General features: G+C 35.9%; 1 protein-coding gene across 2 annotated transcripts in view; it reads left to right on the plus strand.

The window, feature by feature from the left end:
• Positions 1-17,143, plus strand: part of RB195_011669 (uncharacterized protein) — a gene marked incomplete at both ends in the record, with an annotated part of 45,633 nt that overhangs the window by 16,346 nt on the left and 12,144 nt on the right. For both annotated transcript variants that reach the window (XM_064193196.1, XM_064193197.1), the window contains 8 exons: positions 1,307-1,457; positions 10,546-10,635; positions 12,444-12,627; positions 13,836-13,959; positions 14,025-14,150; positions 14,717-14,812; positions 16,815-16,928; positions 17,025-17,097. In XM_064193196.1, coding sequence (XP_064050779.1) covers positions 1,307-1,457; positions 10,546-10,635; positions 12,444-12,627; positions 13,836-13,959; positions 14,025-14,150; positions 14,717-14,812; positions 16,815-16,928; positions 17,025-17,097 — 958 coding nt within the window. The remainder of the gene's footprint in view (positions 1-1,306; positions 1,458-10,545; positions 10,636-12,443; positions 12,628-13,835; positions 13,960-14,024; positions 14,151-14,716; positions 14,813-16,814; positions 16,929-17,024; positions 17,098-17,143) is intronic.

The raw sequence follows: 17,143 nt of genomic DNA on the forward strand, positions 1-17,143 counted from the left end.
TTTTTTTAAAATTCAAGTCAAGCGGAATTATGCATTGATGTTCTTCTTCATCCAATCGCTCAGCATGTTATGTTTATGTAAGATCCATTTTAACTCTTCCGTAAGTTTATGGGGCGGCTGTAGCGCAGTCGGTTAGAGGTTCCGCTGCCTGCACGATCGATCGGAGGTTCGAATCCGCCCTCGTGCCTACCAAGCATTTCATTCTTCTGGGATCAAATAATAAATTGGTACCAGGCCAGTCCGGGAGGATAAAAACACTGACTTGACGCATCGGCTAACCCCAACAAATCCTTGCGTAGGCCACTTACTCGTTCGCCAACCTCAAACGATTCTGAATTGAAGTGAACGTGGGGGCGCATCCCAAGCGGATTGATTAACGCCAGAAACTTTGTCGTTTATCTCTCATAAGATTATATCCGTTATTCCTATTTCGTCGTTTTTAGAATTATGTTCATTGTTATTTCCTATTACTGATTCCATTACAATATTTTTGTTTATTATTTATTTCTTGCGTCTTCGTGTCATCATGTTAGACTTAGAGTAGGGGGGAGGAATTAACAAAACTTTCTACATTATCATTATAGATAATTTGGTGGTCTTTCTAGAAAACTTTTCTGCATATCTGTTTCAGCGCTTTCTACAGAGAAACGATCGAAATTCTTCCGATTCCTTCCTTATGAAAAACTTCTGAAACACAAATTATACTTCTGGAAATTTTTCAGACGGCAGGGTAAAAAAAAGGATAAATTTCATATTGTGTAAAGATATAAAGACTAAAAAGTCCTCACTACAATGTATGGATAACTGAACATTGCTAGAAGGTAGAGATATGTAAATTCTTTCGGATTTCCCGCTCGGAATTTTTCGACCATATACTCATTTAAATCAAAGTAGTTTCATATCTTTCTGAACGTTAAACTACGAAGAAATGTTATCAATTAAGTTTTCTCAAAAATCCCTATCTAGGATAATGTTCACACGAGAATCGACGACAACTTGCCCAGTATCCTCCAGATTTTCTCCTTTTTTTTAAGGATTTTTCCTTCTTTTTTTGGGAATTTTTCGACCATATGCTCGTTTAAATCAACTTAGTTTTATATCTGTTTGAACGTCAAACTACGAGAAAATGTTATCAATTAGATTTTCTCAAGGATCCCTGTCCAGGATAATTTTTCTTAGAGAAATGACAACTTGTCCTGTACATACATCTATATTCATCAAAATTCCGGCAAATTTCCGCTCCAACTGTTCCCGTTTATGATTTTTTTTTGACGACTTTTCACACAGCACATTTGTCTCGTTCCAGGGTCCACCGAATCCAGCCGAAGCCGAGCTGAACATCCATCAACATATGCAGAATTTGTTCGTGTCAGCGAATCGTCAAAGTTATTTAGCACGTCTACCGAGCACAAGTTATCGTCCCGATGGACAGATTAGCGACGCTTACTGGTTTGGCGGTAAGAAATCCGGTTTTTTTTCCTGTCTTCGTCACTTTTTCCGCTAATGTCCTTAAGACGATCGTAATGTTTGCCATTTTATCGATGCTGCTTTCGTTCGCCAATCGTTTAACGACTTTTCCTTTAAACGACCAACATTTCCCCGTGAAGTGGAAGACATTTGCTGATTTAATTGCTCCCTTCACTATTTATCTTTGCACTTTTATGATGAGATGATTTCATGCCGTTTACGAAAAGAAAAATATTCTTTGAGTGAGTTTAAAGACTTAGGATGTTGTAAAATAGAACCGGAACGGGTAGTGCTGGATGAGGTTCCTCTCATTTGTCGCTTTTAGCCGAGCAATAAAGACATCCATTAGGAATTAACAGGTTTCTAGAAGCCTATACTTCCATGTATGTACGTATTTCTTTGCGTTCGTTTCATTTTTTATGACGAAGTAAATGGAATGAACGTGTTCTCGTTGGTATCGCATCGCTAATAGCGTAGCAAAAACGGTTCTGTGTTAATTTCTTGATTTTCTCCAGTTTCCGTCGATCTTGTTCAAATTTGGAATGATGTTAATGTCTCAAAGAAAAACACGAGAGGAGCGCTATTAATGGCAGTTTATACTTCCAGCTGAGCTTCAGTTCCGCTCTTCGTTCGATGCTCCTGTTTGTAAACAAAAACATCAAATAAAAGGACCATTTAAAGCGTGTAATTTTCTCAAAATGATGTCTTGGCGATCGATTTAAAACAACACCACATTGGCAGTTTACGTTTGTGTTTCCGTTTGCTTCCGACTGTATTTCACTGAAAAAAAATCTTTTTGCTGCTTTTTTGTTCGGATCCTAGCGGTGTTGCGGTGTTGTTGCTTACACGTTTATCTTTTAACTGCAGCATTGTTCCACCCGAAAACCTCCAAAAAGCTTCGTTCAGGACTTTTATTTATTTGTTTATTGTTTTTATTTATTTATTACATTTTTGCTTTATTTTTTGGATTTTTTAAAATCTCTTTTCGGCTTGTAGCAATCCTTTTTCTTCGATAAGAATTCGGTGGCTAAAATAATTCCAGGCAATTTTTGCAATAACACGTGGTAAATGTTGCATTTAGCCTACGTGTTCTTACTGATTTCTGGATTTGAAGAATTTTTAAATTCTAATTTTAAATTTTAAACTTTAAAATTTTAGTTTAAGATTTCTAATTTGAAGAAGGTGATTTTGCCAAAACGTTAGTAAATAAAATTACTTAACATCCTCGTGTACAGCTCATCAAAAATCAATACAATTTTTAAATGCATAAATTAAAGGCTACATATACCTTGGCCAGACATGAATTGCTGCGGGGGCACTGCGGTTGCCTGGATCAACATGAGCGCTGTTTACTAGTAGTATTTGAGTTTATGTTCTATAATTTCTACAATTTTTATACAATTTTTTTACATCTAGTCAAACTTTTTGAATTATTACATTGCATCACATTTCATAAATGAATTTTCTTCTTAATCTCCTCGTAAACTTGCTGAGTGTTGAGGTTTCAATAACAGCAAAATTGTCTCGTTGTTATTTTCATCCTATCTTTTTTTCTCCACCTCTTATTTATCGCATTTCTCTCTCCACCAATTACTATAAAATTTATCTTATTTCTTATTTCTTTTTTGTTTATCTTGAAAAACGACTATTTTGATACTCAAAGATTAATAGAGATTCTTGATCACGTCACATTTTTCCCTTTTTATTTTGATCCTCATCGTTTCCAGTTCGACCAAAAATATGTAGAAATTTTCTTGTGGAACATTTAGTACGCCTTTCACGGAATATGTAGTTATAATTCTGAAGAATTTAACCGTTCTTGTTTTAATTTTATAACGCGGGAAAAATAATTCATTCGCGGAGTTCTCGTAGAATCTCGGAAAAGGTTCGGCGGTTGTTTTTTTTTTGTGTTGCTGCTGAATTTTTCATGCGGTGTTATCTAGATTTAAAAATTATTCGCGACATGAAATAGTTGCACTTTGTGAAGGGAAATCACTGTAAAACGTTCCGAGGGCCTCAACGCTGCCCTTCTATGCGTGCACCCTGGGGGAATATCTATTTCGGTCGCGTGATGACGGACGTTGTGGGCCTCTGAAGATTTCAATTGAAAATTCAATGGTAAATTTTTCTTTTGCTAGTTTGACGCAAAAAAAACGGGCAAAGTCTTCTCAAAAAAAAAAAATACTTTTCTTAGCCTAACTTTAGTCACTATTTTGTCCTTTTCAAGCACCTCACACAGACTTTTTTAGGAAGATATTTTGTTTTTGAAAGGGAAATACTTTTGAATGCATCATGCTGCTCTGACTGAATAGTACATTTAGGTTTCTAAAACAACGATTCGAATAGTAAATCCATAAAAGACCTGAAAAGTAGTAGAAAAGTAGGAGCAAGGTTTTTTTTCTCATTCGAGTCTTATTCTTCCGCGAATGATCACTATCTTCTGATTGTTCCGATGATCTGGACCTCGTAGTATCGTTTCCTCGGAATTCCAAGGCACACGAGACCCGCTGATGTTTGTGCTCGATGGTTTGTAGCAGTTAACGTGCGGCGACATGCAATCCCCAGCATTGTCTCGTGGGTTGACTGCGCGACAAACGAGATCTGTGTACACAGGTGGAAGTGAAAAGCTTTTCACTGATTGTACGTACGTCGATGAAAACCTCCCCTGAAACAGGGGATCGGTCATGTTACAAGACAGTGAAAAGAAGAAGCTACGAAAAAACATCTAGAACCAGTTTTCTCGAAAAGTATGTCGAGTTGGGACTTTCTTTTGGTTGGAATTGGTGAACTGCTTTGTGACAAGGAACCTCTTCCGACTTTTAAAGTACTCTTCTCTTTTATGAAGAAGTATCACCTGAAGGGCCTAGCGAAAATTCAAATATATCGAGTTGGATTTTTTCGATGCAAAATTCGCCTCTCTTGCAGTTGTTATGGACAAAGAGCTTCCATCTTGGCGTAATATTTTTTTGATTTCAAAATACCAAATCTGCCCAGATCTTGCGTTGAAATGAGAGGCAAAAACCATCAAGTTCTTTCTTCGAAATGAACTCTCATTTGAGGTCTGCGATCGAAGTGAAGCGAAGTTCACTAAAAAACATTAGCAGACGCCTAAATCACAACCATAAACGTAGCTGTACTATTTAGATATATTTGTTTATTTAGTATGCATTTATTTTTCTCACAATATAATTTTATGAGTCACATGGAAGCCATTGGGAGGTTTCTTCAATAGGAAAAAGAGTAAGTGATTTTCCTGACTAATTCCTCATCATAGGTAACGAATTTCTAAGAAATTTTCTTATTTTTCTTATTGGCAAATTATCACAGGTTCATCTGGCTGCAGCTCAAAAAAATCTATAGAAACCTACCACAAGTTCCTTGGTGTTTTCACGGATTGCTATGATTTACATGGCGTAGATATATATCCTCGAAGTACTTGGGTACTTTTTATGGCCAATTCTCATTTTCAACGGGTTTGGTGTGGTTTGTTTGTTGGAACTTTAATATTTTTATTAATATTTATTATTCGCAAAACTAAAGAAATGAAAAAAGTAAAGCACTACATACATTTATATATATGGTTATTTTATTAGATTTGGATACGGTACACTTGTTTCCGTTGCTTTTCAGGGTTTCCCAAGGTTATGGCTGGGATCATTCCATGAAATCAGCGCATTAGAGACATCATTTGTGGTTTTAGAAAAAATGAATTGTAATTTATAATAGCAAAAACTAAATAAGTTGCAGCATTGAATAAGGTAAAGCCACATAGCAAAAACTATCCAATTGATTATTTTATGTTTGGTGATTACTTAATGATCACATTTTCTGGATAGGTTCTATTCTTTTTTCTTCTTCTTCAGACTTCTTTACTCTTTCTTCTTAAACTTCTTAACTTGCTCATGATCTGTTTTTTTTTGCTTTGAATGTTTTTGATTATTTCAGAAAAGTTTGTGGTTTTCCTCCTAAAAACTCTGCCCTTGAATCGATAAGATTGGTAATTTCAATTTTAACGTGTAAGGAGAAGAATTTTTTCAATCTTTTTTTCTAAACTACAGGATTTCCCAATTATATGCTAATATATGCTTCTTAGAGAGCACTGTCTTTCATCTTTCCCCAAACATTCCCTAACCAAACATTCATAAGAGAAAAAACGTGCACCTTGTTATGATCTGCCTTATTAGATCTTACTTGAAAATATTTAGTCTCATGGAAAAGTAACTGAATTTTTCGGGATTTTTTTTTAGCATTTGTTGAACGATGCACTGCAAGTCCATGGTGCTGTACATCGTCCAACAACTTTTCTTTTCTAAGATGCTCGCATGTTTGCATTTCCGTGGATTATTGCGCGACAGCCACCGTTACTTCGAGTGTTTTGTGTCTGTTTGTGGAACCGGCTCGTCAATAATCAATGAACCGAGGAAAATTGGACTTTTTGCGGGGAGGCGAATATAATGAGGTGGGGGATGCGGACCGGTGGGGGAATTAATGCGAGATTCGCGTTATTTTGTAGGGATATTGATGTGGTGTTAATTATTCTCCGAGAAAAGCTATTTTAGATAAAAAGTTGTTCTGCATTTGCAGACTTCTACGATCGCCTAAATGTACAGAACGGAGATTGAAGGACAAGCAAATATAAGATATAATTTTAAGAAATATAACATAAGCAAGTACATATTTACTCGTCAGAGCACCAAGGGAATCAATTCCTTGCTTGCTTTTTTGAGATTAAGGATTTTTCGAGAACATTTGGTCTATTGATGAATTTTTCTCGTCAATAATTCAATTCTACATCATTTCACAAAGTTCAACTCTAGACCAGTTGACGATGGCCGTTCAAAATAGTGACACGTAAGTAGGAGAACGGGAGGACTGAATAGAGAAATTACATTTGGAAGGGGGAATTAATTTCCCTTGGGAGAGAAAGCTCAAAAAAAAAAGAATGAAATAATTTAGCATTTAGCAGAATATTTGGAAATTAAGCGGATTAGAATTTTAGAAAAAAAAACTAATGACCCTAGAATTCCTAGAAAATTGACATCCTTAGGATTTTTTCATTTCAACGAGAAAAGTACGCATCAACGCTGGCCTTCTTTTCAGTGAAATCATTGAGGTTGTAAGGAACATGATAAGATTAATTATTTTTTAGAAAACTACTTAAAACTTCACAAATTGTTCCGCTTTTGCAGAGGTTTAATTTTTGTTAGTGGACAAATATTTTCTTTCGCTTTTTCAATCTTTTTTTTGCAGTTCAGGAACTAATCACAGTAATAATTTAGCAACAGTTCTTACCAATCAAAGGCACATTTCCTCTATCATTTCGAACTAATCACAGCAATATCCACTCTATGTTCAGCTTCAGCTCTGGATTACCATGGAGAACTAGTGATCATGACAGTAGCATAAGAATAAACTCGATCCTTATTATGATGGGTCTTTGCACATCCTTTTTCCTACGTTTGAAGGAAAAAAAATAAATTGATTTTTTTCATTATATCGGTACTACTCAAGAGTCTACAGTGTAATTACCATCAATATCAGCGGCATTGAGGCGGATGTAGCGTAGCGGTTAGAGGTCCCGCTATGACTGTACGATCGATCGGAGGTTCGAATTCGCCTTAGTGCTCACCAAGCCTCTCGTCCTTCCGGGATCGATAAATTGGTACCACACTCGTCTGGGAGGATAAAACATTGACTTGACACATCGGCTAGCCCCTGCAAGTCATTCTATAGGACAGTTACACGTTTGTGAACCTCAAACGATTCTGGATTGAAGTGAAAGTGGGGGCGGGTCCCAAGCGGATTGACTAACGCCAGAGACTATCTTTTATACTTTATCAGCAACGTCAAACCACCTAACGCTCAAATTCTCTATGCTCTTTTTCTAGAAGGAGAGAGAGGCAGGACTGATTCTTAAAAAAAGTCGTTAAGTACGTTTGTGAGTTCAACGAGGTATTTGAATGCTTTTCTGAGCGGATTCTGCCTGAGGTCCCAGAACAGGTCATAACTGTATGGGCCAGGAAGAAGGCTATACAGGGAGGATGACCATGGCCTCCAGAAATTGCCGCTTCACCTTTGCCCAGTGACGATTCGCGTTCCCATGCAACAGTATGAATAATCAGATAACAAGCGAACTAGCCCAGAATTTTAGGAAGAACCTGTTCGAACCCATTTATTTATCGGGATCTTCGACTTTTGATGAATTTCAGCGCGATAAGATCAGGTATTGATTTTTGATGGACTGTACACCAGGTTCCAAATTTTTTTTTTTTGGTCGGCAAATCATTCTTTCTTCCAAGCCTGGAATTAGAGGGGAATGATCTCAAAAAATGTGGGAAAAGTAAGGGAATTTTTTTTTTCCAAAAATTTTTTAGCTTTGGATGAAATAGTTCCTGGGACGGGAAATTAGAGAGTGAAAATCCTTCCATCAAGAAAAAAGAAAAACTCACAGAAAAACAAACGTCTAGCTGTACTTTTTGACTCACCTATTTTTTTTTATAAGCTCCCTTTTTGTTGTGGTGATAGAACCATACCATTTTTCGGCGTCACTTTGAAGATTCAGTGCAAAAAGCGAGCGAAACGGGGTCATAACCCACAGCTGAGAGTTGTTCGTCGTCAACTGATCTGATGGAGTGAAATATGCTATTATTACTACACACGACCCTGACCATCGGTACGAAACACCATATCCGCCCCTTTATTTGTTCGACTCGGCTACGTCTCTGTTTTGTCCGGGTTTTTCTCGCTTTTCTCACATTCAACAAATTATTCTTTAAAAATTTTGCACAGTACATATATGCACGGCGGTGAAATTCCAATATTGGACTATGGTTGTTGTTTATCTATGGGTCCGTTTCGAGCCTGAATGTAAAGGTTCCTTTTGAGAGATTGCAGGTCTGTATTGGTACTAATGAAGACCTATTTGAATCATAATTTTTATAATTCTTTCATTGCATTATTATTACTTTTTCCAAAAATATATTCGCTGAAATGGTATGTTCCGAAAGTGATTCGCTTAACGAGGAACTCGACTAACAAACGAAATTTTTTAATATCCTCTGGGGACTCCTGCGTTTTTTTTATTTTTTCAAAACCTTCACCTACGAAAATTGGTCCCCATCACTGGAATTGTCTTCGCAATTTTTTTTTTTGGCATTCGTTTCTTTGCAGCCTCTTTGTGCTGAAAAACTCCCTCGAAAATACAAATTTCTAGAACTTCTCTATTATTTTATTTTTTCTCTTTATTTTAACTTCCTCTATTACTAATAATCCTTCTACTCCTAATACTTCTAATGCTTTCGGCTTATTTAAGGAGTTCTCCCTTTTAAAAATTCGGAAAAGAAATCCGTGCGCTATCCCTGTGGCTTGTCACGATAATTGTGCTACATCAGAAGACGGGACGCCTTTCATTCGTTCCATTCTTTGCCTGCCCTTTGGTTTTTTTTTTTTGCTGTTTGCAGTTTTTTTTTTTAGAAAAAAAAGCATTATCTATGACATATTTATGAACGAATTCACATTTTCGTAAACAGAAGGGAGTAAAAAGAGATAAAAACAGAGTTATAAAAATTAAAAAGATCATTGATAGTGAATATTTCTGGGAAAGAAACGAGTAAAAAAAAATCCCGAGAGATTCAATTGATTCTGAATTGTGAAATAAGGAAAAATTCATGATTTTGCGCTCCGTTCCGACCCCAGCAACATATCCACTCGTAATCGTCGTGACCAATTATTGGGTAATTTTTTCTTGCATGTATTTCTTTTGCTTCCTTGATTTTTTGGACTTTTTTTGCATATCTCCTAATTTTCTGCAGTTAAAAATATTTGTGTATAACTGATATTTGAAAATCACAAATGGGAAACAAAGAAAAAACGCATAAAATTAAATGAAATATGAAAAAAAAGTGGGCAAAATAGTGTAATTTTCGACAGATAGTTTCTTCCGCCTTTGGGAATTGTTTAGTAAGGACTGTGTATCATATCCAGTTGATATTTCTGATTTAGAAACTCGTACAATTTTGACATGCACAGCATACATAGGACTGAAAGGCATCACCCCACGAATCTGAGGTGGTACGGATTTCAGGTGGAGTATTCGTATACGGGATCGTAGATTATGGAGAGGTGGATGATTCTGTCCATTTCTTCCTAATTGCCGTCAAAAACTACCTATACTATACGGCTTTGAGCGATCCGGTGCGCTATTTTCTACTACGAGTTAGATTGGAGCGCGCCAGCTTTGTGCGCGCGTCGCATCCTCTGGCCCGTTTTTTTTTTACGGCAATTAGGAAGAAATGGACGGAATCACACCCCTCTCCATAATCTACGATCCCGTATACGAATACTCCACCTGAAATCCGTACCACCTCAGATTCGTGGGGTGATGCCTTTAATCAGAACCTCTTTTTAATTGGGTTCACTTCGAATGACTCGACTCTGCTAATTCTTCCGATATTCGCTTTTTCGAGTGACTCCAGACTCGATTCCCTTGAAATTCGACTCATTCTGAATCGACTCGGAAAAACGAGTAGAATGTTCGGAAAACCGGCAAGGATTCGAAATTATCATTTAAAAATCTTACATTAATTCACCGTACATGTCTGGTTTTCTTTTTCATTCCTTTTTTCTTTTTACTTAACTCGAAATGCGGTTTTTCGCTTTTTTTGGGTTTTCCACAAAAAAAATTAGGTTCGAGCATAGGAAATTTAAAATGTGTAGGGGATTTGCGAACTGATATGCGCAGCAATTTCTTATATTATTTGCATTCGTTGTTTCGCTACATATTTATGTTTGTAATTGCGCTGCGTACTATTTACTTTTTTAATTTCATTTATTTACATATTATTTATTTATATATTTTTATAGTTCTTATCGAGTAAGTCTTTTTTGGCAGCCTTGATCACTTGATTAGTATTACGTGAAGACTCGTCCAAATTTGACTGAGGCGGATTCTGAGCGGCAACTAACGCTGATGAACTAGCTCCTGAATCGCTTCTCTAGCATCCACAGCTGCAAATTTGTGGAATCTGTTCTAGAACCTCGTTATCGCCTTATACGCAATGATGAATTTTTCATTTTTAGACATTCCATTCGATCGACGGTCGAATAATTCGACAATTTCATTGCTGAACACCTCGAATCGATTTGCAAGGGATAGCCGTAATGGAACAAGTAAGGCAATCTCATAAATCCTTTATTCCATAGTTTTAGATGCACGTTTGGCAATTTTGAGCGTAAACAGGAAAACAAGTACATAGCGTTCTGGATTGAAAAATCTTAATTCTACTATATCGAACTTTTTGTGAGCAGATTTGCTAAAATCGTTTTGAAAAGTTATTTTTATTAGCTTTCATCGAGCGCAACATTCTGTTGCGGATCTTCTACTTTTTCTATAAAGTAACTAAACAAACAGTTGTACGGTATAACTGGTTCATCAGCCAATGAATAAATGAATGAACGATCGAGTAAATAAGAGGATGAATAATGAATGAGTGGGAGGAGATAAGTAATAAATGCACAGTAATGGCCTCGAAAATGAGTCGTTCGAAGAAGTTATGAAAAAATGAGTGAATAAATCACTGAAAGAGCATGACTTGTTGGATATGAGTGGAAGAATGTGTGAGCGAATGAATGAACGAGTGAAATAATCAAAATGAATGAAAAATGAATTAGTCCATATTTGAATCCACACGAGTATGAATGAGAAATGAATGAGGTAATACTGGTTGAAAAGTAGGGTAATAGTAAACAATAGGACAGACAAGCATACAAATGAATGAATGGATGAATGAATGAATGAATGGGATGAATGAATGGACGAGTTAATGCATCACCTAGGTCGCTGAATGAGTGAATGAACGGGATGAACGAGCGAACAGATGAATGAGTGAACGAATAAATTAATGGATGAACTGGGTCTCCGAACAAATGAATGAGTGAATGAATGAATGAATGAATGAATGAATGAATGAATGAATGAGTGAATGAATGAATGAATGAATGAATGAATGAATGAATGAATGAATGAATGAATGAATGAATGAGAACTGAAGATGATTGATTGTTCAAACAAGCAATTGAACATGATCAATGTATGAATAGGTGAACTACATAGGAAATCAATAAAAAAAATGAATGGAGCTCGATGTTCGCTTCTGAATGAATCGCTCAACTAATCAATAGATCAGTTAAACGGTAGATCAGCCCAGAAAAGGATAGATATCTTCTTGGCTGGATGCATGAATAACCTATTGAATACTGGATTATTGCATGAAAATAATTGTGGTGATGAATGTACTGACGTAGAAATAAAAAAATTAAATGAGAATTAATTTCTTAGAATGCATTGGACCAATTTCTCTCTCATGTAAAAAACTCTCCTACATCATCTACTTGTGTGAAATACCTGATATTTTAATTTTTAGAAACTCATGTCAGAAAAATCAGCGATTATATAACGTGTGGCCTGAACGCTAACGCTAACGCTATTCTTCAGGGAAGAAAAAAACTCTTGGAAAAAAGTTTTTCTTCAAAGAAATTCTCATCTTTCTTTCCTTTTTCGCAGAGTTCTTCGAGTGATTTGAGGTTATGAGCATCCTCTGCTGCACGAATATGCGTGGTTCTCAGGTTTCAGTCGACCTAACCCCCCGGCAACATTCTTTCCATTTTTTCCGATCACCTCATACTCCCTTTTCTTTTTGCGGCCCAATCAGAAAAAAAAAGTTCAATCAGAATCTGAGCAATTCACAAGGAATCGTTCATTCATTCACATTTTCTCTTTTCACTAAGGATTCACACTATCAATCACTACGCTAAATTGTTTTTCGGAAGAAACTGGTTGTTTCTGTGTATGTGGGTGTGTGCGTATGTGGAGTGGTTATCGCACTGTGCGTTCCACTTCCCAATATTTTTTTTCAGACATACAACTTCGATTTTTCCCGTTTTTTTTTTCGAAGATTCCCAAGAAAATTTCATTTTAGTGATGTCAACCGCATCGATACGAAAACGATGTCCCGTGAATGGAATTCAAAAAAGTGTCCCAATAGATTCCGGAGTAAAACGAGTGGTAGTGGAATCACGTTTGCAGCCGCTTTTCGATTTGGATCAATTTTGTGCGAAAAGCGATCTGGAGGAAGCATTTATTGGACGAGAATGGGCTTTTCGGTACGAGATTTATTTTGTCTTTTTTTTTTGGATTTTTTTGTTAAGATTCTTCAACGTATTCATTACTGTGATAGAGAAAAGAAACGAAAAATCCCTTCAAACATCACGAGCTCAAAAAATATTGGTATTCTCTTCATAACTTTTTATCCGATACATTATTCTATTTTCATTTTACTGTTAATTTGCAGAAATTTATTTATTTATTGCATTGAAATTTTTCTCTTTGTTTATATTTATTTGAAAATTTTCTCTGGTATCTGCATCGCAATATTTTGAACAAATATATGTGGTGCAAGTTCTAATCTCATTAGTTTTCTTTTTTTATTATTTTTTTTCAAATTTAATTTTAATTACTTTATTTAATTTTTTTGAAATAATTTCTCCTCATTAGTTTAAAAATTGTTGACAAACTCCACCTTTTTCTCCCCATTCTTTTCGTTCCTCAAAAAAGTTACTTTCAAGAACTTTAGAGTACCAGGACTGAAAAATAATAGAGGTGACTTGAAAGAATGGCGATGTTTTTACAATAGAAATGTTTTTTCCAATAATATTTAATTTTTTTTATATTTTCATGGATATTTATCTCGTATTATTTTTCTGGAACAGACCAATGACTATTTGAAACGTATTCTTTCGTTTTTCTTTCAGGATAGTAAAGTAGATATCAGGATTTTTGTTTTCTAAACAGTAAAGGAAATATTTACGTGGGAACGATGCGTTATTTTCTTCAGAAAAGGGATTTCTCGATCAAAATCACCTGTTTAAAAAAACTTCTTTAAATTTTTTAAGTAAATTTTATTCACTCTTCCGCTTAGTTCTTCGACGCTGATGTAACGTTTTGGTTCCATGCTTCTTTTTCCTATTTTTTTCCTAGTTTTTTTCATATTTTATCATTTTTCCTTGCTATTTTTTGCTATTTTTGTATAAACGTTTTGAAACGCTTCGATATCGTATCCAACGTAAATTTTGCATGGATTTTTTTTGTGGCGAACTATTTCGAAGCCTTTTGGATATCGATTTCGTTCCACCGCAAGGGATAATCTTCTGTAACTAGTTTTGTAACCACCCTGTTTTGTGATCACGTCTTCTAATCCCAGGAAAAAAATGGTTGTGCTTTATCGGTCACATTAGCATACTGAACGAATCATTAGACGCCAGCGGTATCCGACATGAATTATTCGTGACATCCTGGGCAAATCTCATTTCAGAGAAATCTACGAATCAGCCGTAGTGGACAAAATCCCCGTCACAATCGTTGAGGGATGCCGGGGATCCGGGAAAACAAGTATCATCAATCAACTCATCCTTAATTCCTCATTCTATTCTTCTAAGGTTTGATCTAGATTGTACTTGAAGATTTTTTTCCTCGAAAAAAAAAATCCGGGAAATCCTTACAGACATCAGACACGATTGATTCTGGGTGTGTTCCTGATGACGGGACTATGTACAATTCTAGGAATTATGAATGGATGAGAGCTATTGCTACACGTCTGGTCGCATTTCATATTTGCAACATTCAAAGTGTGAGTTTTAACTCTGGCAACTTTTTTTTTTTTTTTTGAAAAGACGTCAGTGGCGAATTTTTTCTGAATAGGGACTAGTTTTCCAGAAAAAGTTAACAAGGCTCTTCACATCCTTCAATCTTTTTCTTTTCTACAGGATTTTTTCGAGCCTCTTGTGTCGCCTGTCCACTAGAACTAGTCCCTAGGAATTTTCTACAGAATTACAGATTAGTTCGGATGAGAACTACAAAAGATATTTCGTGGGCTAAAATAACTGAAGCATTTAGTTCGCAAATGAACAGAGCGATGTTCTGTTCGTCGCTGCTTCAGGAGGGGGACCAGTTCTCGTGTAAGGACGTGGAAGCAATTTTTTTCACTTTTTTTGGTTTTTTTTTTTGGCACGATTCGGACTTTTTTTTTGCAATAATTGGAGCAAAATATCTCTATGTCTTGATAAATATTTAACAGTGGCTCTAATTGTTCTACATCTGGTTCTCCTCCTTTTTTCAAACTTTTAGGAGACAATTTTTTATAAGCATTTGTCGTCTTTAGACAAATCCTCAATTTTCGATAATTTTCTATTCCAGTCCTCCTCCTGCTCGATCCCAGAATTTGTATGTAACCTGGGTGCATGGCTGTCAAGGTCACCAATCCTGAAAAGTTACGCGGATATTCTTAACAAGGTGGGTTTTACAGAATTCTCATTAAATACTAAACATGTACACCTTTTTCTCGGATGCATGATGCGGACAATAAGCTTTCTTATTATTCTTTGTTATTTCTTATTCATTGGCTTATTTATTCTTCGTTAACTTATTGAACTTGTCTTAAACCTTCTTTTCGTAATTTTGATTGAAACTATACTTTAGAGATACATCAAGAGATTTTTTATATCAAAAGACCAGAATTCAGTGAAATACCAAGATGCTTTGCTTTGTAACACCTACGTAGATGTCAAAAACTACCGAAAAATAATGAGAAATGGAGGGATAATGCTTTCGACGTTTTCCAAAACTGTGCTACTATGTGAAAAAGTGCAGTCGCTCATAAAATGGGAAAGTTTCCAGCATTTTTGTAAGTAAAATTTGTCCACCATTAAGAAGAAAGAAAGCAGAATTAAATATAAATTATATAAAGTGATTAAAAACTATCTAGTGTGATACGACATAATAAGAGCGGAAAAGTTGAAGTTTATAAATCCTTTCTAGATTTTGTGGGGCCTTATAGAAAGGTGAGATGATGGCGCTCAACTTAGATTAATTTCCCTTATTCGGTCATCTTATCTTCTTTTGTTATTAAAGAGTTCAGGGCGGATGTAGCGCAGTCGGTAAGACGTTCCACTGTGTCTGCACAATCGATCGGAAGTTGGAATCCGCTCTAGCTCCAACCAAGCTTTTCATCTCACCGACGTCGATAAATTGTTGCCAGACTTGTCTGGAAGGATAAAAACACTGACTTTACACATCTACTAACCCTCGCAATTCATTGTGGAGGCCAGTTACACACGTTCGTGAACCTTAAACGATTCTGAATTGGAGAGAAGGTGGTGGCGGGTCCTAAGCGCTTTATCCTGGATCTTTTATATTTTCATGCCGTCAACGAGTCGAACGGGGATCGCAAACGAGGTGCAGGAACTTTTCAAGCGTTATCCGAGCAAAATGGTGTCCGGTTGTCAAGTAATTTAACATCATCGAACCGGCCTGCGTATATGTGCGTGGGCGGTAATGTTGACTAATGGTGCACTTACGGACGCACACCTTTCACGTCTATAATTATGCGCGAATATGTCAATTTCGTTCCGAATGGAATTTGACAGACTAGCACTAGAATCCGAGTCATCCGTGTATCTGTTAGGGATGTGTAGGTTTCAAAAAAAAAAGTTGTGTAAAAAAAAACTAAGGTATAATTTCTATGCAATCTTTTACAGTTCTGAAAATTATTAGAACATATGAATAATTGAGAATTTTTATAATTTCAACATAGAAATATGAACAACGCAATAATAGTCGTAATTAAAGTGACTTCTTTTGAAAAAAAAATTAAAAATTAAACTTCATTTCATTTCTTAGATAAAAAGGACTGAAAGAATTTCAAAAAAAAATTCGATCATTTTCGTTTTCTCTTTATTCTCCTGTGCAAAATAGGAGAAGAGGAGATAGACTTCGAGACAATTCAACTTCAATTCGACTTCAATTCAATACAATTTCTTTCTTTTTTTATTTTGCAACTAACGATACAGTTGTTTTTGAATCCACGCACAGCATGATAAGTGCAGAGGTTTTAAAATTGTCTGCTCTGTTTTATTTCTTTTAAAAAAGGTTACATCCGAAAAATGGCAGCCGCCAACTAAATCCAAATCACTGAAGTTTTGTTGTCCTCGGCAGACGTTCAATCTTACATCATCTTTGAAAAAAATTTGGGACAAAGGTTATTTCAGAAGTAATGAATGCAATAAACCGGTTTTCCGCAGTTTTGGATCGTTCTGTCTCGTTTTTTCTGCTTGCTCTGAAACTACGAGAACAGCTGTTTTTTTTTCAATTTTGAAACAACATAAAATTTTGAAACGTTCCTAGAGATTACCCCTTGATTTCTACTACTTAGTGTTGTGAGAAAATTTTCAATCGCTGTCATGATTATTTCTTTTTCGTTTTTTTTTTCTTTATTTCTCATATTTCCATGTTTTAGAATGAAGAAAAGGAGTCGTTATTGAAAATAGAGGAATGTGTTAAACATGATGCTTTACACGTATTCTGTACATCCATAGCGCAACCGTTGCTGCAGTTGAGCTGCTCGGATCAGGTAACCTGCTTATCCTCGTGTGGTACCCTGAGAGTTTGCCTTTTTTGTGAACTCCTTAGTTATCCTTGCTACTTTTACCTCTTAACATTAATTTAGGGATGTCTTGTTATTGCTGTTGATGGCACAGATGAAGCGGAATTTCATCGAAGTGAGGACGGCCATTCAATAGGTTCGTTTTTGTAGAACTTTGTGCTTTCAAATCTAATTGATCATGT

This window comes from Necator americanus, chromosome III, assembly GCF_031761385.1.
Source record: "Necator americanus strain Aroian chromosome III, whole genome shotgun sequence".
Lineage (NCBI taxonomy): Eukaryota > Metazoa > Nematoda > Chromadorea > Rhabditida > Ancylostomatidae > Necator > Necator americanus.